Source organism: Canis lupus, chromosome 14, assembly GCF_011100685.1.
Source record: "Canis lupus familiaris isolate Mischka breed German Shepherd chromosome 14, alternate assembly UU_Cfam_GSD_1.0, whole genome shotgun sequence".
Lineage (NCBI taxonomy): Eukaryota > Metazoa > Chordata > Mammalia > Carnivora > Canidae > Canis > Canis lupus.
In genome coordinates, this window is record NC_049235.1 from 26488966 (window position 1) to 26507246 (window position 18281).

An 18281-nucleotide genomic window follows, 5' to 3' on the forward strand; every position below is an offset into this window, starting at 1 on the left:
TCCTCTGTCACTTACTGTTTTAATAGTTGTAGAAAATTATTCTCCATTTAGTCATGTATTAATGGATAGATATAATCTATCACAACATGTTAGTTTCTTTTCTTATCTCTTTGTTATGCATATATATTTGGAAAACAGTAAGAAATGGATCAAGAGCTATCTTGGTGAAAAACAGGATTTTATTTCGAAGTCTTTTAGAAATTTCTCATGAAGTAGGATACTTAATTGATCCAAGCCTTTGTAATCAGACCTAGCTGAGAACATGTAAAACAAGGACTTTTCTAATAATTCTTTTTGTCTCCATATTGTCATTAATATTATTTGGACAAGAAGAGCTAAGTTCTCCAATGCATAAAGCTGTCTAATCAATGTGGTTTTAGATGCCCAGAAATTCTGGGCAGATGGACCAGTGTGGCCTTCTCAGGCTGTAAAACAGGGAAAATGTTCTTTTTTGAGCAACCAAACAATCCCAGGGTTCCTGTAAGTTTTTCCTTCAGAATGCTTGAGCAAGAGTGCTGCTTAAATTTCTCAAAGATTCAGCATCACAAAGTAAGGGAAGCTGAGATTATTCTGCATCTCATAATGCTAGCAGTAAAATTAGTTATATTTCTTTTTAGTTCAGATTAATACAAATAAAGTCTACTCTTTCCAAGAAAGGAGAAGTTTTATATATAATGTAAGTACACCACAGAAACTTGGGACATATTGCAAAGAGACTCCATGAATTATATATCCTCTGTTATGTTTCTCAACTAGCAAGGCTGGTATACCATTATGCCTTTGAGACATGTAGATGTTTTAGAGTAAAACTATTTTAACTATCTCTCCTCTTTTCTCAAATTAACCAGAAAAGTAAAGACATAAACAAAAGCAATGAATATTCATTTTGGTAAATAACAAGTAAAAGGCCTTATGCTAGGATGTGTTTTACATATGTTCTCATTAGCCCTTTGCAGAGGACAGGAAAACAAAGAAGCATAAGAATGAAGTTGGTGAAACACAGAGATGAATCTGAAATTAAACTCTATGAATCAGATGACTGAGAACTCAACATCCTCGAAGGGTTTTCTTAGTCTTAAAACATTTCTAAACAACACAATCAGCAAATCTCTCCAGGCCTCTGGTAAGAGTGATGGACATTAATACTAAAATTTAGGAGGGAAAAAACACCATGTCCTCCTCAGAAGTTTGAAATACTGGGGTGGGGTGGTGGGGTGGGGTGGTGGTGGTGGTGGCATAAATATCCATGAGAGAATTGTAAAATAATAGAATTATATGTAAATCAAGTGGTAAATTGTATAATATAGTCTGAGAAAGCTATTGGCTTTGGGTGAAAAAGATCGCTGATATCTTATGGTGTGAAAATGATTATTTGAAATAGGAGGAGGTTATTTGGGATAGTTTGGGGACAATGGCTGAAGGGATTTTAATGCAGAAAGTAGAGGAGCATCAAGAAAAAACATGACAGAGATGACAGAGATGTTAACTGGTTTCTGTTGCAACATAGGTAATCCTTATCTTAGAGAAAGTCCTCGTGTATAGGCAGATAAAGTCCAGACTGACGCTGAGAACATGTATCTTTGTTGAATATCAAAAATGTGAAATTGTAAAGAAGTACATTGAAAGTATATAATTACAAGAATATAGACAGCGACTTTGAATTCTTGAATTATGTTCAATATACAATTTTTTTCACAAATTACTTCGCCCAATAAGAGATATTCTTAGTGGATTCCAGTTTAATAATATAACCATATGGATCCTGTATTTTCAGTGTATTTTTGTGGGCAATAAATGGTGAAACCTTTCCAAGATGAATCTGTTGTCATGGCTTCCTTTTCCCACTGCTATTCTCCCTGGTTTATTTCCCTTTTTATTGCCCATTGCTTTTAGAAGGAATAAATATTAATGAGTTCCACAATGTAGTTTGTACTCCTCTGTTAACACCGGTGAGAGTAGCTACTCCCTATTGAGCAATCATCAGCAAGGCAGGCAACAGTCAGCCACAAACCATTTCTTTTACATTCTTAGAGAGCATGAGTGTGCCTCTGAAAAAAATGCTATTCATTCACCAGTACGCAGCCCTGAGTGCTCGTTTCAAAATTCCTTCTGGTGCTATCATTCATCTACAGCGCACTGAGAAATAAGTGCTTAAGGGTTACAAAAAGCACATGGTACTACAGTCACTTGACAGTGGCAGGTTATGTGACATCTTATCCACCATCTTTCTTTCATTAATGGAAGGTCCTTCTCTAACAGCCATGGATGGCTTCATCCTATCTGAGGTTACAGGTATGAAGTAAGATGAAACAGTATCTGAGAGTGTTAGGTGTTTGTCCTCTCCAATTTCCTAGCTTAACTACTAGCAAGGCTTCATGGTTTTCCAAAGATTTGCAGCCCAGGAAGATAAAACCAGGGCTTGATGAATGAAAGTAAGACTGGTAGTAGAACTAAAAGTTCTACTTCACTTTGGAGGACACCCAGTGACTTTTCCCAGTCACTCCATTTTCCCCGCTCTGCCCTCCCGAACTGTGGAAAACCTCTTTTCTGGACATACATGCCTTTGTTTCTGAGTCTCATCTTAAGGCAGTGATTCTCTTTGGATCTAACAGAGGCCGAAATCTGTTACAATTCGGGACAGATTTATTGAGAAGCCTATGAAGCTTAACGTTTAGGGTCCTTCTCATATACACTCCCCTTCTGAGACCCTGGCAGAGATCTTAGTGATTTTGTATTTGGAATTTTGCTTTTTAAAAAACTTTTTTTTATAATAACAAGAGTCCCTTAAATTATGTAAGCTTTCAGGTTCTGGAAACCTGGAGCTTCCCTACCCCTATCCTAGTGTCTCATATAGTTTTGGAAAGGCTTTTAAAAGGACTTTTATGAGCTTTATGGAAAAAAATCAACTCTTGATTATAATCAGAATGGAGCTTATTAAAAAAAAACAGAGATTCATAAACCCATTCCAGACTTACAGACTCACAATTTCAGTGGATAACATGTGGAATTGTTGCATTTTCTTAAAGCATCCAGGTGATACTTAAACTACATTCTGAAGATATATACTTCCTGCAAAAATAATTCACCCAGTGAATGAGGGTAAAGGTTCTTTATTAAGGGTGGGCCATGGTTGCAGTGTTCTTTCAGGGCTTAACTGAAGAATCTCAAATGGGTATGTATGTAGAATTCTCTCCATGTCAATCTTGTGAAGGGTCAGTTCTGAAACCCTAGTAAAAAAACTACAGTTCCAAGGTTATTCTTATGCTATAACCTCCCTGAGGACAGGGATCAAGTCTGCTTTTTTAAAACATCTATCTTCAACATATAAACCAGTGGTGCAACTTAGTAATTGTTTAGTATTTACTGAGTGAATGAAGGAATATCAAGTGGGATATTCAAATTTGTAGCACTTCATCAATCAGATTGTGATTGACGGGCAGCCCTGGTAGCTCAGTGGCTCAGCAGTTTAGAGCTGCCTTCAGCCCAGGACATGATCCTGGAGACCTGGGATTGAGTCCCACATCAGGCTCCCTGGATGGAGCCTGCTTCTCTCTCTGCCTGTGTCTCTGCCTCTCTCTCTCTCTCTGTCTGTCTGTCTGTCTGTCATGAATAAATAAACAAAATCTTTAGAAAAAAAAAGAGATTGTGATTGACGTTCAGACAAGTAACACTTCGGAGAATGGGCACAGAATAAGTTTAACATTAAGTCACTGATTCCAACTGTTTGTTTCCCACATTAAGCACTTAATCTTTGCATCAACCAAATAATTAACATAGTGTCTTAATAAATTCAATCAATATTGTCACTGTCTTGATATCATTATTACTATTGTTTTCTTGTAGACTGGGCATTTGGGACTTAAGTATTGTAAGTATTTCATTAGACTTCATGCTGCTAGAGAAATTCCATTGTTCCTAGCATGTTACCATCTCTTTGGGGCATAAAAATTATTTTCCAATGTTTTATCCTTGTTAGCATATTATTTACATATTTTATTAGCATAACATCTATGACTGTTTTATTTTTTTTATTTTTTTTTAAATTTATGATAGTCACACACAGAGAGAGAGAGAGAGAGAGGCAGAGACACAGGCAGAGGGAGAAGCAGGCTCTATGCACCAGGAGCCCGACGTGGGATTCGATCCCAGGTCTCCAGGATCGCGCCCTGGGCCAAAGGCAGGCGCTAAACCGCTGCGCCACCCAGGGATCCCTATGACTGTTTTAGACACCAACATAGGTAATACATTTTATCCTCTCTAGGTAATAATTTTTTGACATGATTACCTTTGCTTTAGGTAATAATGCCCATGTATGTCATGCATCTTTCCCACTAGCAAACTGAGGAAAATGAAAGACAGACAGGGAGAAAGGTTTGATAAACAGGTACTCATGAACTTTCACATGTTCCTCTCCTTCCTTTTTAGTTAGTTTTTGTCTTTTTCTTTATTCCTTTTACTTTGTCCTTTTTTTTTCTTTTTTTTTTTTAATTTTTATTTATTTATGATAGTCACACACACAGAGAGAGAGAGAGAGAGAGAGAGAGAGAGGCAGAGACATAGGCAGAGGGAGAAGCAGGCTCCATGCACTGGGAGCCCGACGTGGGATTCGATCCCGAGTCTCCAGGATCGCGCCCTGGGCCAAAGGCAGGCGCTAAACCACTGCGCCACCCAGGGATCCCTCCTTTTACTTTGTCCTTATATAGTGGATGGACTGAAATCTCACTGTACTATATCTAAGCATGCATATATCACTATATTGCTTGGAAATTGTCTTTGTTGATTTTGTACATTCTTGTCTTTCATAAAATCTAGAAATTTTTCTCATCTTTTCCATTCATTCCCTTATTTTGAACCTTCTTGTTTAAGTCTGCATGACTTACTTCACTTTTATTCTCAACTCCTATTTTCAGTGTTGCATTTTGAATAATTTCCTTCCATTTGTCTTGAGCTTATTAGTAACTGTTGAGCTCTAATCTGCCCATTTATTTTCAGTAAAAGTACTTTTCAGTTCTAGAACTCCTTTTTATTTATTATTTTTTAAAAAATCTGGTCTTTTTTTGATTGTGACTTATTATATTTAATGTTTTTTTTTTTAAGTTTTTTTTTAATTTTTATTTATTTATGATAGTCACAGAGAGAGAGAGAGAGAGAGAGAGAGAGGCAGAGACACAGGCAGAGGGAGAAGCAGGCTCCATGCACCGGGAGCCCGACGTGGGATTCGATCCCGGGTCTCCAGGATCGCGCCCTGGGCCAAAGGCAGGCGCCAAACCGCTGCGCCACCCAGGGATCCCTATATTTAATGTTTTAATTTTTCTCTTTACATCTTTAGTAAGTTCTAGCATATATCATTTATGGTCTCTAACTCCTATTTCCAGTATTTCCAACATTGCAAGTCTAATCTTAATATTTGTTAGGTATTTAAAATCCTGTTTAAAATGGATTATTTTTTCCTCATGTGCTTTGCAGTTTTGATTGTACAGTTTATCTGGGGAATTACTGTGGTTAAGGTATTCCCATCTTCAGAGTTTGGGCTTTTACTTATGTCAGGAAATCTGGTAGCACCATTGGCCTAATGCCATTTCTTTTGTTTGTTTTGTTTTGTTTTGAGTGGCATGGAGTTTTTTAATTTGGAAGGCAAAAAGGTTACACTTAATGGGAAGCAGAGGTCATGTTAATAAATGCCCATTACAGAGCTGCTCTAACACAGAAGCAAGGAAACTTCTCTGGGCTCTCCACCTATATTCGAAATCAGAGTCGGTAGTTACGTATCAATCTGAAGAAAATCCACATGTCCAAGTTGCCATCTCAAAAGTTCTCATCCAAGGGAAATCAAAAAGTGAACATTCTTCTAGTCTCTCACTCCCCAATTAAGTAAATGGGAATAATTCAGCCAACGAAGTTCATTACAACAAGGTGCAGGATGGTGCAGGCAAACAGAAAATCAGCAAAGGCTCGCTCTTGTTCTGTGGGTTGATCTGTATCCTGATGCAAACTGCTAGGATGAAGCTCCCCACACAAGAGATGAAGCCCGAGACAAAAGAGTTGAAGGGGAAGGTCCCCACGGGGAGACAATAACCGAACTGCAGTGCCCCGGTCAGCAGTATGTACAGGAGGTACGCGTCAAGCAACTTCAGGCGCTGAGGAGTGGAGCTCAAGTACTCTTCTAGGAACCGCGAGATAACCCACACCACCAACGCTGACATGACTACACACTTGCTTCTCTTCTCCAGCCTGTGCCCCCAAACTCCTGGTGAAACCCCCTAATGCCATTTCTTTTTTTTTTTTTTTTAATTTTTATTTATTTATGATAGTCACAGAGAGAGAGAGAGGCGCAGAGACACAGGCAGAGGGAGAAGCAGGCTCCATGCACCGGGAGCCCGACGTGGGATTCGATCCTGGGTCTCCAGGATCACGCCCTGGGCCAAAGGCAGGCGCCAAACCGCTGCGCCACCCAGGGATCCCCCTAATGCCATTTCTTATATTAATTTCTCAACTTCGTGGTCTTTGAACCGAAATTTGAAACTTAACTAACTAGTAGTGAGTACAGGCCCATAGCTGGAATTCGTAGGAGAGGGTTATTCAGACTGAGGTTGAGGCTGATTGTGGTTCCTTTGTGTTCTTCCTTTGTAGGTAAATTGAGTTTTTCTACTCATTTATTGGTGCAATAACCCTTGAAGAGTGATGAAGTAAAGCAGTATTTCTGCTTGTACTCTGTTTTTGGCTGAAAATTTTATGTCATACCCCTTAACTGGCATCACTCCTCCTGAATCCCTGTAATGTATAGCCCTCCTCCTGTCTGTACCATCACTGCCTGAGGGCAACCATGGAAAGTATCAGGTCAACCTTCTTGGTTTGTTTTGGGAAATCATTTAGTTAATTAAGACCTCAGTTCTGCTCTTAGAAGCATTTAAAACATTACTGTATCCTGTCTAGTCTTCTGTAAGGGGTGATCTTCAGCTATTCTAATCTGCCATATTGCTGGAAATGGAACAGAAGAGTCATTTAACAGGTATTTTTAGGCAAATAAAGTCAAATAGTGTGCATAAGGATTCAAGGCCAAGCAGAAATGAAAATGAGACTTCTGGATTAAATGTCCAGGGTTCTTCTGAAAGTAGCCTTAAGACGGAAAATTCAAAAGAGTTTTTTTAAGCTATGTATGTAGCTAGAAAAGAGAAATAAGATAAATAAAGATGTTCTCTTAAACGAGTGGCCAAACTGAAACAGTGCATGACTTTTGACTTTCCTCATTTGATCTAACAACTAGAGCATGTTCCCTGTATTCAAAGTCAGAGGTGTGAATAATTGTTTATTCAGGGATGAAGGTTGTGTATGATAGCCCCTTGCTGATATAAAGAATCTCTTAAGCGTATCTGAAATGTTCAAGAAATAATTTTCAGACAAATTAAGGAAAAATGCATAGCATTTTACAAAGGGGAGAGTAAATATGTCAAACAACAAATGTTTATTAAATGTTGACTAAGTCAAAGGTATTATAAGCCCTTTTTCATGTTAGAATGGCTTCCAAGTTGTCTCATTTTATTTATTTGTATATATATTTACATATATATTCTTTTGATTGCTTTTTTGGTTGAATACTTCTTGATATCTCATTAGTAAGCTCTTTCTCTGATAAAAATCCTTAGTTACCTTGGGGGTAGACCACTGACCAGCTTAATCTAATTCCCAGCATGTAAGTTTTTATTAGCTTCTATCCCAGCGGCTGACACCTCTTGGCAACTCACTTTCTATTTTGTTATCTATCTATCACAAATTTCATAGGGTTAACAGCCCTTCTCTCCCACAAAATATCCTGAGAAGTAATTTCCGAGAGATATCTGATATTTTCAGGGATTTCCTATGTTTTAGTTATTCTATAATTGTATCACAGTCCTTTTTACATCTACTACATTGGTGTAAACTGTTTCCAAAAGGTAGATGTGATGTGACTTAGTTCCTTTTTCAATTATCTTATTAAGATTAGTAGAGCTCAATATGAACACTTTGCACAATTTGACAAATTGTGCAAAGTGTTCATATTTTCATTAACTTATTTCAACAAAAGTGTTCATAAACCAAATTTTATATATTTGTATATATAATTATGGTATCCTAGTGACATTTTTAAGTCAATAAATTTAAAAATCTTTTTATGTTTTTCTATAATTTACATCTACCTAATGATGCTATTATAGAAAGTCAAGAATCAGGAATGCACTTCTATCTCAGAGGTCATCTTTGATACATTTCTAGAAAAACAGTAAAAGTAAACCACTATCTTTCCTAGACAGTTTAAGAATTCTATCAGAAAATGTATAATATCTAATACACATTTCTGATTGAAATGGCATGTAAAATGTTCTCACCTACCTGTTATTTCAAAAGTGATGGATAGGAAAGGTGCAGCACTAGACTTCGACGTACTCTGATATTTACTTTCTGAAATAACAGGGAAACAGCACCATAAGCACAGCCTTTTTTTTTTTTTTTTTCCAAAATAGATTTGACTAAAGTGGGCTAGTTTGTGGAAACTGTGGATAAACGACTATAATTATAAATAATCTGCATTCCATTTCAAGATGGTGACTTTTTATTCTCCCTATTTCTTTGCAGAACAAGGGAAAATAGAACTCTTTATTCACCTTTCTGTCTAGCCCATTCACAGTTCAACTATCCTTCCTCCCTTCCTTTTTTCCTTCTTTTCTTCCTTTCTTCCCTCCCTCCATCCATCCATTATCTTTCCATTGATCCTCCTTTCTGCTGGTTTATCTTATTATATGCCATCATACAGGCTCATTATCCAGGCTGTTTTTCTTAATAATCTCAAATCCCACAGGCCTTATCCATATTTCAGTGTGGATTTTTTTATATGTTTTCTATAAAATAATGTTCTACAGTTTCCTGATAAATACATTATATCACAGAAAGTTTCGTGGTGCTTTATAACCAACACTCTTGGTTTCCCTCATTTAAAAACATGTTTAATCTGTATCAAAAGAAAGAATGTCTTGATTACTATAGCTAAAATCTACTTTCATTTCACTTTGAGCCTTCTAAACAATCAATTCATATTCATGCATCCAATGATCAACAACATTTTCACCAGCTTTCTAGCTACTGCTAACTTCCCCATGGGCAGGGCCCCTTCCTGTCATATTCTGATAAGGGTAGATTTCATGTTAGCATTAGCTGAACATGCTTTACAGACTGCTGGAATTCTGACCAGCCTGCTGGACAGAAATTGTCCAGGGTTTTACTACTAACTCTTCTCGGTAGAAACTTGTCAAACTTTCTTCTAAAGAAGCGGTAATTTTGCTCATCTGAACGTTGTCAAGATTGGGAGGGATACCTATGGTCTATAGCAATATATGAATAAAATGTGGATACTCTTCAAAGTCATGTAGATACATTTTTCTTCTTGTCTATAGACACTATCACCAACTTAATAAATATTCTCATGTATAATTCAACTGACACAGACAGGATACTAAGTTGTAAATATAATACATTATACTTTGCGACTACTTTAATAATACATATTTTGATTTCCTGGAAATTATACATATTAGCTTCAGGGAGGAGAATTTTTATGGCTCAGTGTGGTGTGAGTCTATTAAGAATAGTGAATATACCAATGAATAAAGTGATATAATGTGGCTTCCTCCTTGTACTAATGTGGTCATTATCATTCTTCTGTGTAATGTGACATGCCAAGATAATAAAGGGATTTTTTGTGAACTTCATATCACTTGTTTTCAGTAATTTTATATCAAGAAATTTTAAGTTAAAGTATTTTATTTTGGGTTAAGGTATTTTTTAATAGCATGGTTAAATGTGAAAACAAGACATTTATTCATAGAACACTTAGTGAGAATCTACAAAAGCAATTGTTCTTCATATTAACCACAATATGAATTGCTCTTGGGGTAGGTTGTTCATTGTTACACAATCAGGATTACTTGAGATCAGTACCTTCTTATTAGGATTGATTGAAGGAGTTATTTTGAGAACTTTCCCTCTCTTTATCAAGTAAGCTTTCATTCTTTCATATTTATTAAAGGAAAATAGAATGTGAGCAATCCTCACAGCCCACAGCCTAATTATTCTCCATTCACACATATTTATAGTCTTTACATTTCACCCTTGGGATGCTGGCATATTGAATAAGTTTCCCATTGGGAAATGTTAAGTGCTTCTGGGGAGGGGGGAATCATAAAGCCTAACTTCTTAGAAAAAAAAGCTGCAACTTTTAGGGAGAATTAACTGTTTTTACAAAGACTATATGGAGCTTATTAGTATTCTTGGTATTTGAAAAGAAAGGACAGAAATTCCTAAGCTATTCATGTTATATATTTATATGATAAATATTAATATTAAGCAAATCAATTATTTCCATATCCATGGATCTTTGCTTTGGTATTTGCTTTAGTCCAACAGATGCATCATAACAACCATATTCTTTGTGTTTTCCTTTTTCTCTGTGACTTTTATTTTTGGTGCTCTGCTATGCTTTCACAGAGATAGGGAGAGTCCATGGCAAAATGATTAAAAAAAAATACCCTAGTTGCAATTCAGAATTCTCAGGGATCTTTTGAAAGTAATAACCCACAGGACATAATTGACATTCAGAAACTAAAATCTGATCTACTTCTAGCAATGAAATTATACTACTCTGAAAGTACAGCTATAATAAATCCACCTAAGAGTGTTAAAAATGTAGCCATTAAAATAGCCAAAAAATATTAATGTACTAACATTACATGTTTTATGCTACTTCCTTCCAACCTCAAGATAGATTAGTAGTAAAATGTATCCCTAGGCTAGATTCCTAAATGAGTTGACATGCTACGTAAAGTTAGTGGCTGCAAAACAATTAAATTTTGCAAGTTGCAAATACAGAATTTCAGTGTTGATTTTCCATGAGTCGTTACTCACACTACTCATTTTGGGGGAAGGCAGAGGAGTCATCTCTTCTTTTGTTTATTTGAAACAGCCATTTCTGTTGGTTCTTTCCCTTCTCTTCTAGTCATCCCTAACCAGATTTTTTCTCTGAATATTCTCATTTTTGAGGTCTTTATTCTTATTCTTTTCCCTTTCCAGCCAACATATTTGCTGGAAAATACTAACCTATCCTATTTACAACTTGCCAAATACAACAACATACTCATCTTGCTTGGCAGGGTTTCTCTTTTGTTTTTGCTTTTCCTTAATGGTGTGCTTTAATACATGCTGTCTCCTCTGCCTGGAATAAAATTCCTCTTGCATTCTTGACCCACGTACTATATGGAATGGGTGTGCCATCACTTAGCTACAGTGCCACTTCCTCTAAATTTCTGTTTCTATGATACCACTGCAGTTATTCTAAAACTGACATTGTAATGCTTTCATAATGTATTATTACTATTGGTTTGTTTGTGTGTCCTCATGATAACCACATTCCTGATACAAAATTTGTATTGGTATTTCCATCCTCACTACCTTACACAATTTTTGGAACTCTGTTGGCAACTAATAATAAATATTTATTGAACAGTCTAATGGCAAAAGCCCTGCTATTCCTCAAGGAGGGAAGATAAGAAGGTCTACTCATAACATTGCTTAAAAACATTCCTATTTGTGGCAACTTAAGAGCAACTAATTGAATATAAACTTGATCCAATAATGATTAGAATTTTAGAGCAAGATTAATATATACTACATATACTTTTGGCATAATGGTCATATGGGACTCACTTATCCTTTGGCACACCTACCATATCTGGTCCTCAAATTGAGATTTAACCAAAAATGTTCTAAGATATGTTTGCCAGTCAGAGGGTTTAATCAAAGGGTTTTTTTAAAAAGTCATACCTTTGCATTAATTTTTGTTTTCACTGTAGTTGTATTCTGCACTTATTCTGTACTTATTTCATTTAAATTCAAATTGAAAATTTCACCCAATACCATAATTAACTTGTTTTTCAACCATATTACAAATAGCAAAAGGGGTTGCTCACAAGCAGGTTTTACATTTCATGTAAGAGAACTCTTGACTTGAGAATACGTATGAGCACTTTATATATATATTTATAAGATACTTTATTCTATTTTTATAATTAATTACTCCTGCTAACTTTTAACTCAAGGCCTGCAGTCAGAAAATTTAAAGAGACTTGTCAGTAAATCAGAACTGACCACACAATTGGATTAAAATTTTTTTACAACCAAAATTTAAATTACTGTTCACTGTAGCGGATATCAACCATGAAGATGTAAACAGAATTATGGCTATTCATGTTCCAAATATATCTATACATCTATTATCTATCTATCTATCTATCTATCTATCTATCTATCTATCTATCTCCCTGCAGGATGAGTCCATGCTCAGTCTCCATGTATAAGTCCTTAAGAAGAAGATAGTTTACCTTCTTTGTCCTTGTGGGTGTTTAAGTGTGAGAGGAGGTTTTCATTGGCCTGCACGCAGTACACCTCTCGTGTCTGGACTCCTCCTCCACAGAGGGCTGTCTGGTTGCCCCGCCTCTTGTCCTGCTGACTGAGCAAGGGGTCCACACGGCACTCCGCCCACTCTGTAGTTCTCCAGCCATACCTACAGAAAGAAAATGCTGGCAGTGGCAACCACGTTTATTGAAACTTTGCTCTGCTCTTATATTTTTTTCTTAAGAAAATTAATCTAAAAAACACTTCCCTCTGAATCAGTCATAGACTACTACATCTGTGGTGCAGATTCAATTTCAATTTCTTCTTTATCCTCAGCAATGTTCCATTTGAAAAAGGGTTAAATTTAGGATGATCCTGTTTTAATTGCAATTACTGGAAGTTACTTATAAATATTTTATGAAAAGAGAGCATAATGCTGAAAACATAAAATTTTATGTTCAATTAAGCTGAACTTGGCCTTGCCCTTTCTAGATGCTTATAAACAAAGGAGGATTGAAATCTGAGAATGGAAAACATTCTAAATGACGATCCACCCAAACATTTGTTTTGCCTTTAATAAAATGCATGAAAATTACTACTTCATACTGGATCAAAATTATAATTGTGTGTTAGGATTAAAAAATATAACATAACAATTCAGAGTTTTCTCTTTATTGTCAAGAATGAGTGTTTTTCTGTAGCACTGAGAATCCCTGATGAGTGCCTGATGAATGTTGAAAAGAGCTGACGTTTCTAATCAGTGGAACACAGGAAAGACGATCTGTGGTTCTAAATTAAAGCTCCAATCAACATTATGATGTGAAAGAAATGTCGGGGGCTTGTCAGCCCAACTCGTGCTTTAAGGAGATAGCCAGGGAACCATTTCCCGATGCCACTAAAGATAGAAAGTGATGGCATTTCTCCACCTCGAGGAAAATGGATATTCTAAAAGCATAAAGAAAATGGCTCATGTAGCACTTTGTGTCACTTTAACCAAGATGCTTCCTCAGTAATCAGATTAACAGCCAGCACAGGTACAAATGGAGGTGCTAATGTTCATCTCAATTAGACAAAAAAGTTAAAGGGCCCTCTAGATGTCTGATCTAGATGACTTGCTATGTCAATGGTAGAGTTTCATGACAGTGAAACTGACCTTCCCATCCATTTTTTTTTCACAAGTGGCTGAACACAGGTGCAGGAACATCCTGACATATGTTTATAAAGGAAGTACCGCACTCAGGTAAATGAAAAACAGCATAGATAATTAATGCCTTGAGTGAAAGGGTGGGGTGAAGGGAGATAAGGAAAGTCAAACCAAACAAGTCATTCCTTAGGGGAATTAGAATTAAAAAATTATTTTTTATAGAGTGGTGTGCAAATATAGGCCATTCTAGGATTACATTTTTCCTAAATTAAATTGGTTACACATTCTAAAATAAAAATGCTACCCTTCAAAAAGGGAAAGAAAAAAGAGATTGAGAATATATATTTATTTTGTTAGTAGTATTTGAATATCTCAGAGGATAAAGGATGAAACATCTAGCTAAAAGAAAAAAAAAAACCCTCAACGGAGAAAAAACATGGAGATCCTGACAAGTTCCTCAAGCCTGTTACAGAGAGAGAGGAACAAAGGTCAGTGGGACAAGCAGAGAAGTTAGGAAGGAAATTCTGTGCAGTTTGCAGTCATTTGTTACATCAGGAGAGAATAGATGATTTCAGAGTGCTGAGTAACTGAAGGTCTCACGTAAATCATCACTATCTTTGCTATCACTTGTTATTATTGTTTGAAGCAGTAGTAGTAGGATCAATTTTCCTCCTCACTGATTTGTGAGGTTTGCATTGTGTGTGTGTTCTTTAAATGTTTGGAATATTCCAGAGAAGCTCTCAGTGAAGCTTCCACCTACCTCGGAGAAACTAAGATTCTCCAAGTTGTTTTATAAATATTCTATATTCAGACTAAGCTGAAATGTATTTATTGCCAAGATAATTCAGAGAAATGTCTTGGAAATATTTTTCTTAAGGATAAAAAGAATTATGGTATGCTGCTGAATGTTTCACAATCATTATTATTTCACCTGAATTCAACAAACATTAATTAGGCACTTACTGTGTGCTGGGCCCTGTAATGTACACTGACAAACAAAGCCAAACAAGGTAAATAATCCTGTCCTCAAATAGCTTAAAGTCTCATTCTTTTGGTGTAGTATCTTACCCTCTTCAACAGGATTTGTTATCTATAGCATTGAATTTTAATAGGCCTTGCTTCATAAGCAACAGGAACCTGTCCTCTGAAAGTTTATTTTATGTTATAGAATGGGGATTGACAAACTAAGACCCAAGAACCAAATCCAACCTGTCCACTGTTTCTATAAATAATGGTTTATTGGAACATAGCCACTTATTTGTTTATATTTGATCTCCCCTCCAATGGTACTATTGAGTCATTGCCACAGAGATACATGTGGCCCATAAAGCCTAATATACCATTTTCCCCTTTACAGAAGAAATCTATCAATCTGTATTACAGAAAATATATGAGAATTGCTGCTAAAATTCTAGACTTCATGGAGATTTGAAAATATAGCTTGCTAAAGACACATTTATTCTGTAAAAGCAGAATTTTTTAAAGACAGTGTTTGTAAAATGGTATTTTATTTTTTCCCCACTTAGAATTTGTAAAAATCACTATTTCTCAACATACTATTCAGTTAAAGTCAAATGGGTAAGTGAATCTGGGGAGACACGTAATCTGGGGAAACTTCATAGAAGGAACTACAGTCCCTAATTACTCACGTGGCACAGGGGGCAACTGCATCTCCTTGAGACACACAGGGTTCTTTTTCTTCAAGTTCTGGACACTCTTTCTCGCTGCCAATAGGAAACTGCCTAATGATCCGCGTCCTGACGCGAGTGCCTCTGGGGGATGTCATGTCATGGCATGTTTTTGAGCAGGGACTCCATTCTGACCACTCTGACACCTGGCACTCTTTGGTGATCACACAGGACTGGAAGGTCATTGGCAGCTTCTCTTGCTGGCAAAAGCTGCAAAAGAACATTGGTATTCTCATCACAGACTAATAAGCAGTTATGAACTTTGTCTTCTACACTCTAGAGTAAAATAAGCTTGGACATTTTTATTTCTACTTGGAGGTACAATTCCAATTTCATTGAAAATATATCAACATTTATGATGTGTAAAAGCAGTTAGACTCAAAGCTAACATTTGCATTTCCTCCTATTTTCTAAGAGTTGTTAAACTATTCATAGGAAATAGAAAATAAAGGGACTAAACAAAATTAACTGGAACTAAAGTTCACCATATTGTTCACTTCACTCATTCCAGACTTGTTTTAATTTAGAAGATGTGAAACCAAGAGCTGTTAACATATAATTTTCATTGTTGAGTGATTTAAACAAACATGCCTGGCTAACTTAATACAATACTGTTTTAGATAGAAAATATAAATAAATACAAATTTAACGTTATTTTTAACATCATGTGAAGATTTAGCTGCCACTTACAATGATAATGTATGCTTATTCAAATAGATCAACTTTTCTAGTTCACACTTTAATATACAACATACATATGGGTATCTTAAATATATCATAAACATTAGAAATAGAAGTCTATTTATGTATTAAAGAATACTCTCTAAATAGATCTCCCATATTTACTTATGAGTAAAGTATTTATGTTCAAACTTTTCTTTCTCTACTCCTACTTGCGTTAGAGGGATGTTGGAATCTAAGTTGAAACGTATACACATGAAGATGATGTTATGAATGCCAATGACTACAGGCATATGCACTTTGAGTGGTTTTCCTGGAATTGGATGGCCTTGAGCTGATTCTTAGTTGAACTCTTGCCCATTCTCAATAACCAATAGTGCATGTTTACAAGACACAGGCAGCCTGTCGCCATGATGGAGCCATCTGTTCTAGTGGGAGAATGCACTGATAATCCTGTCTTGTCATTCAGGTGCTATATTTAACTATGGTAATTAACCATACCGAGAGGCAGGTCCATTCTAATGCAACAACTCACATTCAATCTTCTTAATTCTACTGGCATGTGTACGAAAATTGCATTCCTAGGAGACAATTAGGGCTCAAAGCATCAAAGTCAATTTGTCTGAGTTGAGACGTCTGGGAAGAAGAATCATCCGAGAATAGTGGTAAAAGGGCCTTGTGAGTCAGCTCTGTTTTTCTTATAACAACAGAGAGAATCAAAATCCAATTTTTACTCAAATAGCATGTATGGAGTATTAATAATACATTAGGTACAATACTAATTACAGAGCAAAACTTCCTTTGTAATGAGTAAGTTTGCACTTTTACACTTATGAGTTCATTCACAAAAATCAGGCAAGATATGGCTAAATCATTACCTCTATAATACCTCTCTTTACACAATTCTCCATATTTAATTTCCCCTTAGATAATTTCTTATCTTTCATGAGATTGTCTTCATATAAACAGGCATATGTTATCCACCATATAATACTTCCTAAGTTCATGTTTCCATGTTCCAGGCAGAGGCATTAACCATTCCTTTCAATCTTTTGCAGAGAATTTGACCTTCGCTTAACCACCTCTAGTTAATTACCCTGGTAATCTGATAAAAGTTGAGAAGTCAACTATGCTACTACACTGTATTATTTTTGACAAAATGACCCCTTGGGATAAATTCCACCTGCAGTGGGGAAACTACAAATATCTGGTAGATGGCCACAGTTTTGGGCTTCCGTGAATGTGGCAACTCTTAGGACAGGGCTTGTTTTTATAGGGACCTTGCAAGCTATGACAATGAGGTTGCCTCAAGAGATCCCAGATGGGACTTTTAAGCCAGGGCAGCTCTTAGGTCTGTCTGATATAGAACTTTTCTTCCATTTGGGTTGTGCTGCATGGATTTCTATGAGGATTCCCACCAGATGAGGAATGTCTGATGCTAGGATCAGGTCAAGCTTCAATTCTATATCCTTCTAAGCAGACCTGACGCCAAATGTGGCCTCTGGTAGTCATGTGGGTCTTGTGTATGTGTAACCTAAGTTTTAAACTTCATTTGAGACTCCCAACAATCCTCTATGGACATACCATTATTATTTCCATTTTATAGGGAAGGAGTCTTCAAAAGGTTAGGGAACATGGTCAAGATCATATAGCTAGTAAGTAGGAGATTAGAATTTTAACTTGGATTTTTAAAAATCAGAGCCCATTTTCTCAACCATTCTTCCCTACTTCTCACAATTTAAGCTATAAATCTTGGTTTGTTAGAGCAAATGCTGTAGCTGAGGCCAATGCCAAAGTTACTTGCTGATTGTCAATCAGCTAAGTATTGCTATTTCACTGCTCCAGGATTTGTACTATCCATGTACTTTGTAAATGTGCTGCTTGTTCTAAGGAAGAATTAGTAATTATGGAAAAATCAAAACAAATATATTTCCTTGATAAATTTTAATTTTCAGGACAGGTCCTACATATGAGAAATTAGAACAGACACAAAATAGCATTAAGTTACATATATTAATATGTGACATATATATTATTCACCCATCAATCTATTGTCTTTCCTGTAATTTTCCAATACCCCAATTATTTCAACAAATTGTATTAATTCTACTTAATATTGGGATTTGGATGTACAAAGTCAAGATTAATTACGTTGCAAGCATATACTTCTGCTTGGGGAGGCACGGAAGATTATATGAAGTAGTAGGTCAATATGGTGAGTTTTAAACAATGCATATTATTTAATTTAATGCAAAAAACCTGTTAATTATTAGGAATTTTCAGATTAAGAGAAAGAATTTGTGGAAGTATGAAATAAAAGAGCAACTGGTTGATGGGGAAAACAGATTTTT

General features: G+C 36.0%; 1 protein-coding gene and 1 pseudogene across 4 annotated transcripts in view; both read right to left on the reverse strand.

The window, feature by feature from the left end:
- The window catches only part of THSD7A (thrombospondin type 1 domain containing 7A), a 428410-nt gene that overhangs the window by 185075 nt on the left and 225054 nt on the right, over positions 1–18281 (reverse strand). For 3 of the 4 annotated variants that reach the window (XM_038556952.1, XM_038556950.1, XM_038556953.1), the window contains exons 3-5: positions 15211–15459; positions 12405–12586; positions 8368–8436 (exon numbers count right to left, since the gene is read on the reverse strand). In XM_038556952.1, coding sequence (XP_038412880.1) covers positions 8368–8436; positions 12405–12586; positions 15211–15459 — 500 coding nt within the window. The remainder of the gene's footprint in view (positions 1–8367; positions 8437–12404; positions 12587–15210; positions 15460–18281) is intronic. The other variant, XM_038556951.1, reaches the window with a different exon arrangement.
- LOC100683731 lies at positions 5775–6203 on the reverse strand (annotated as a pseudogene).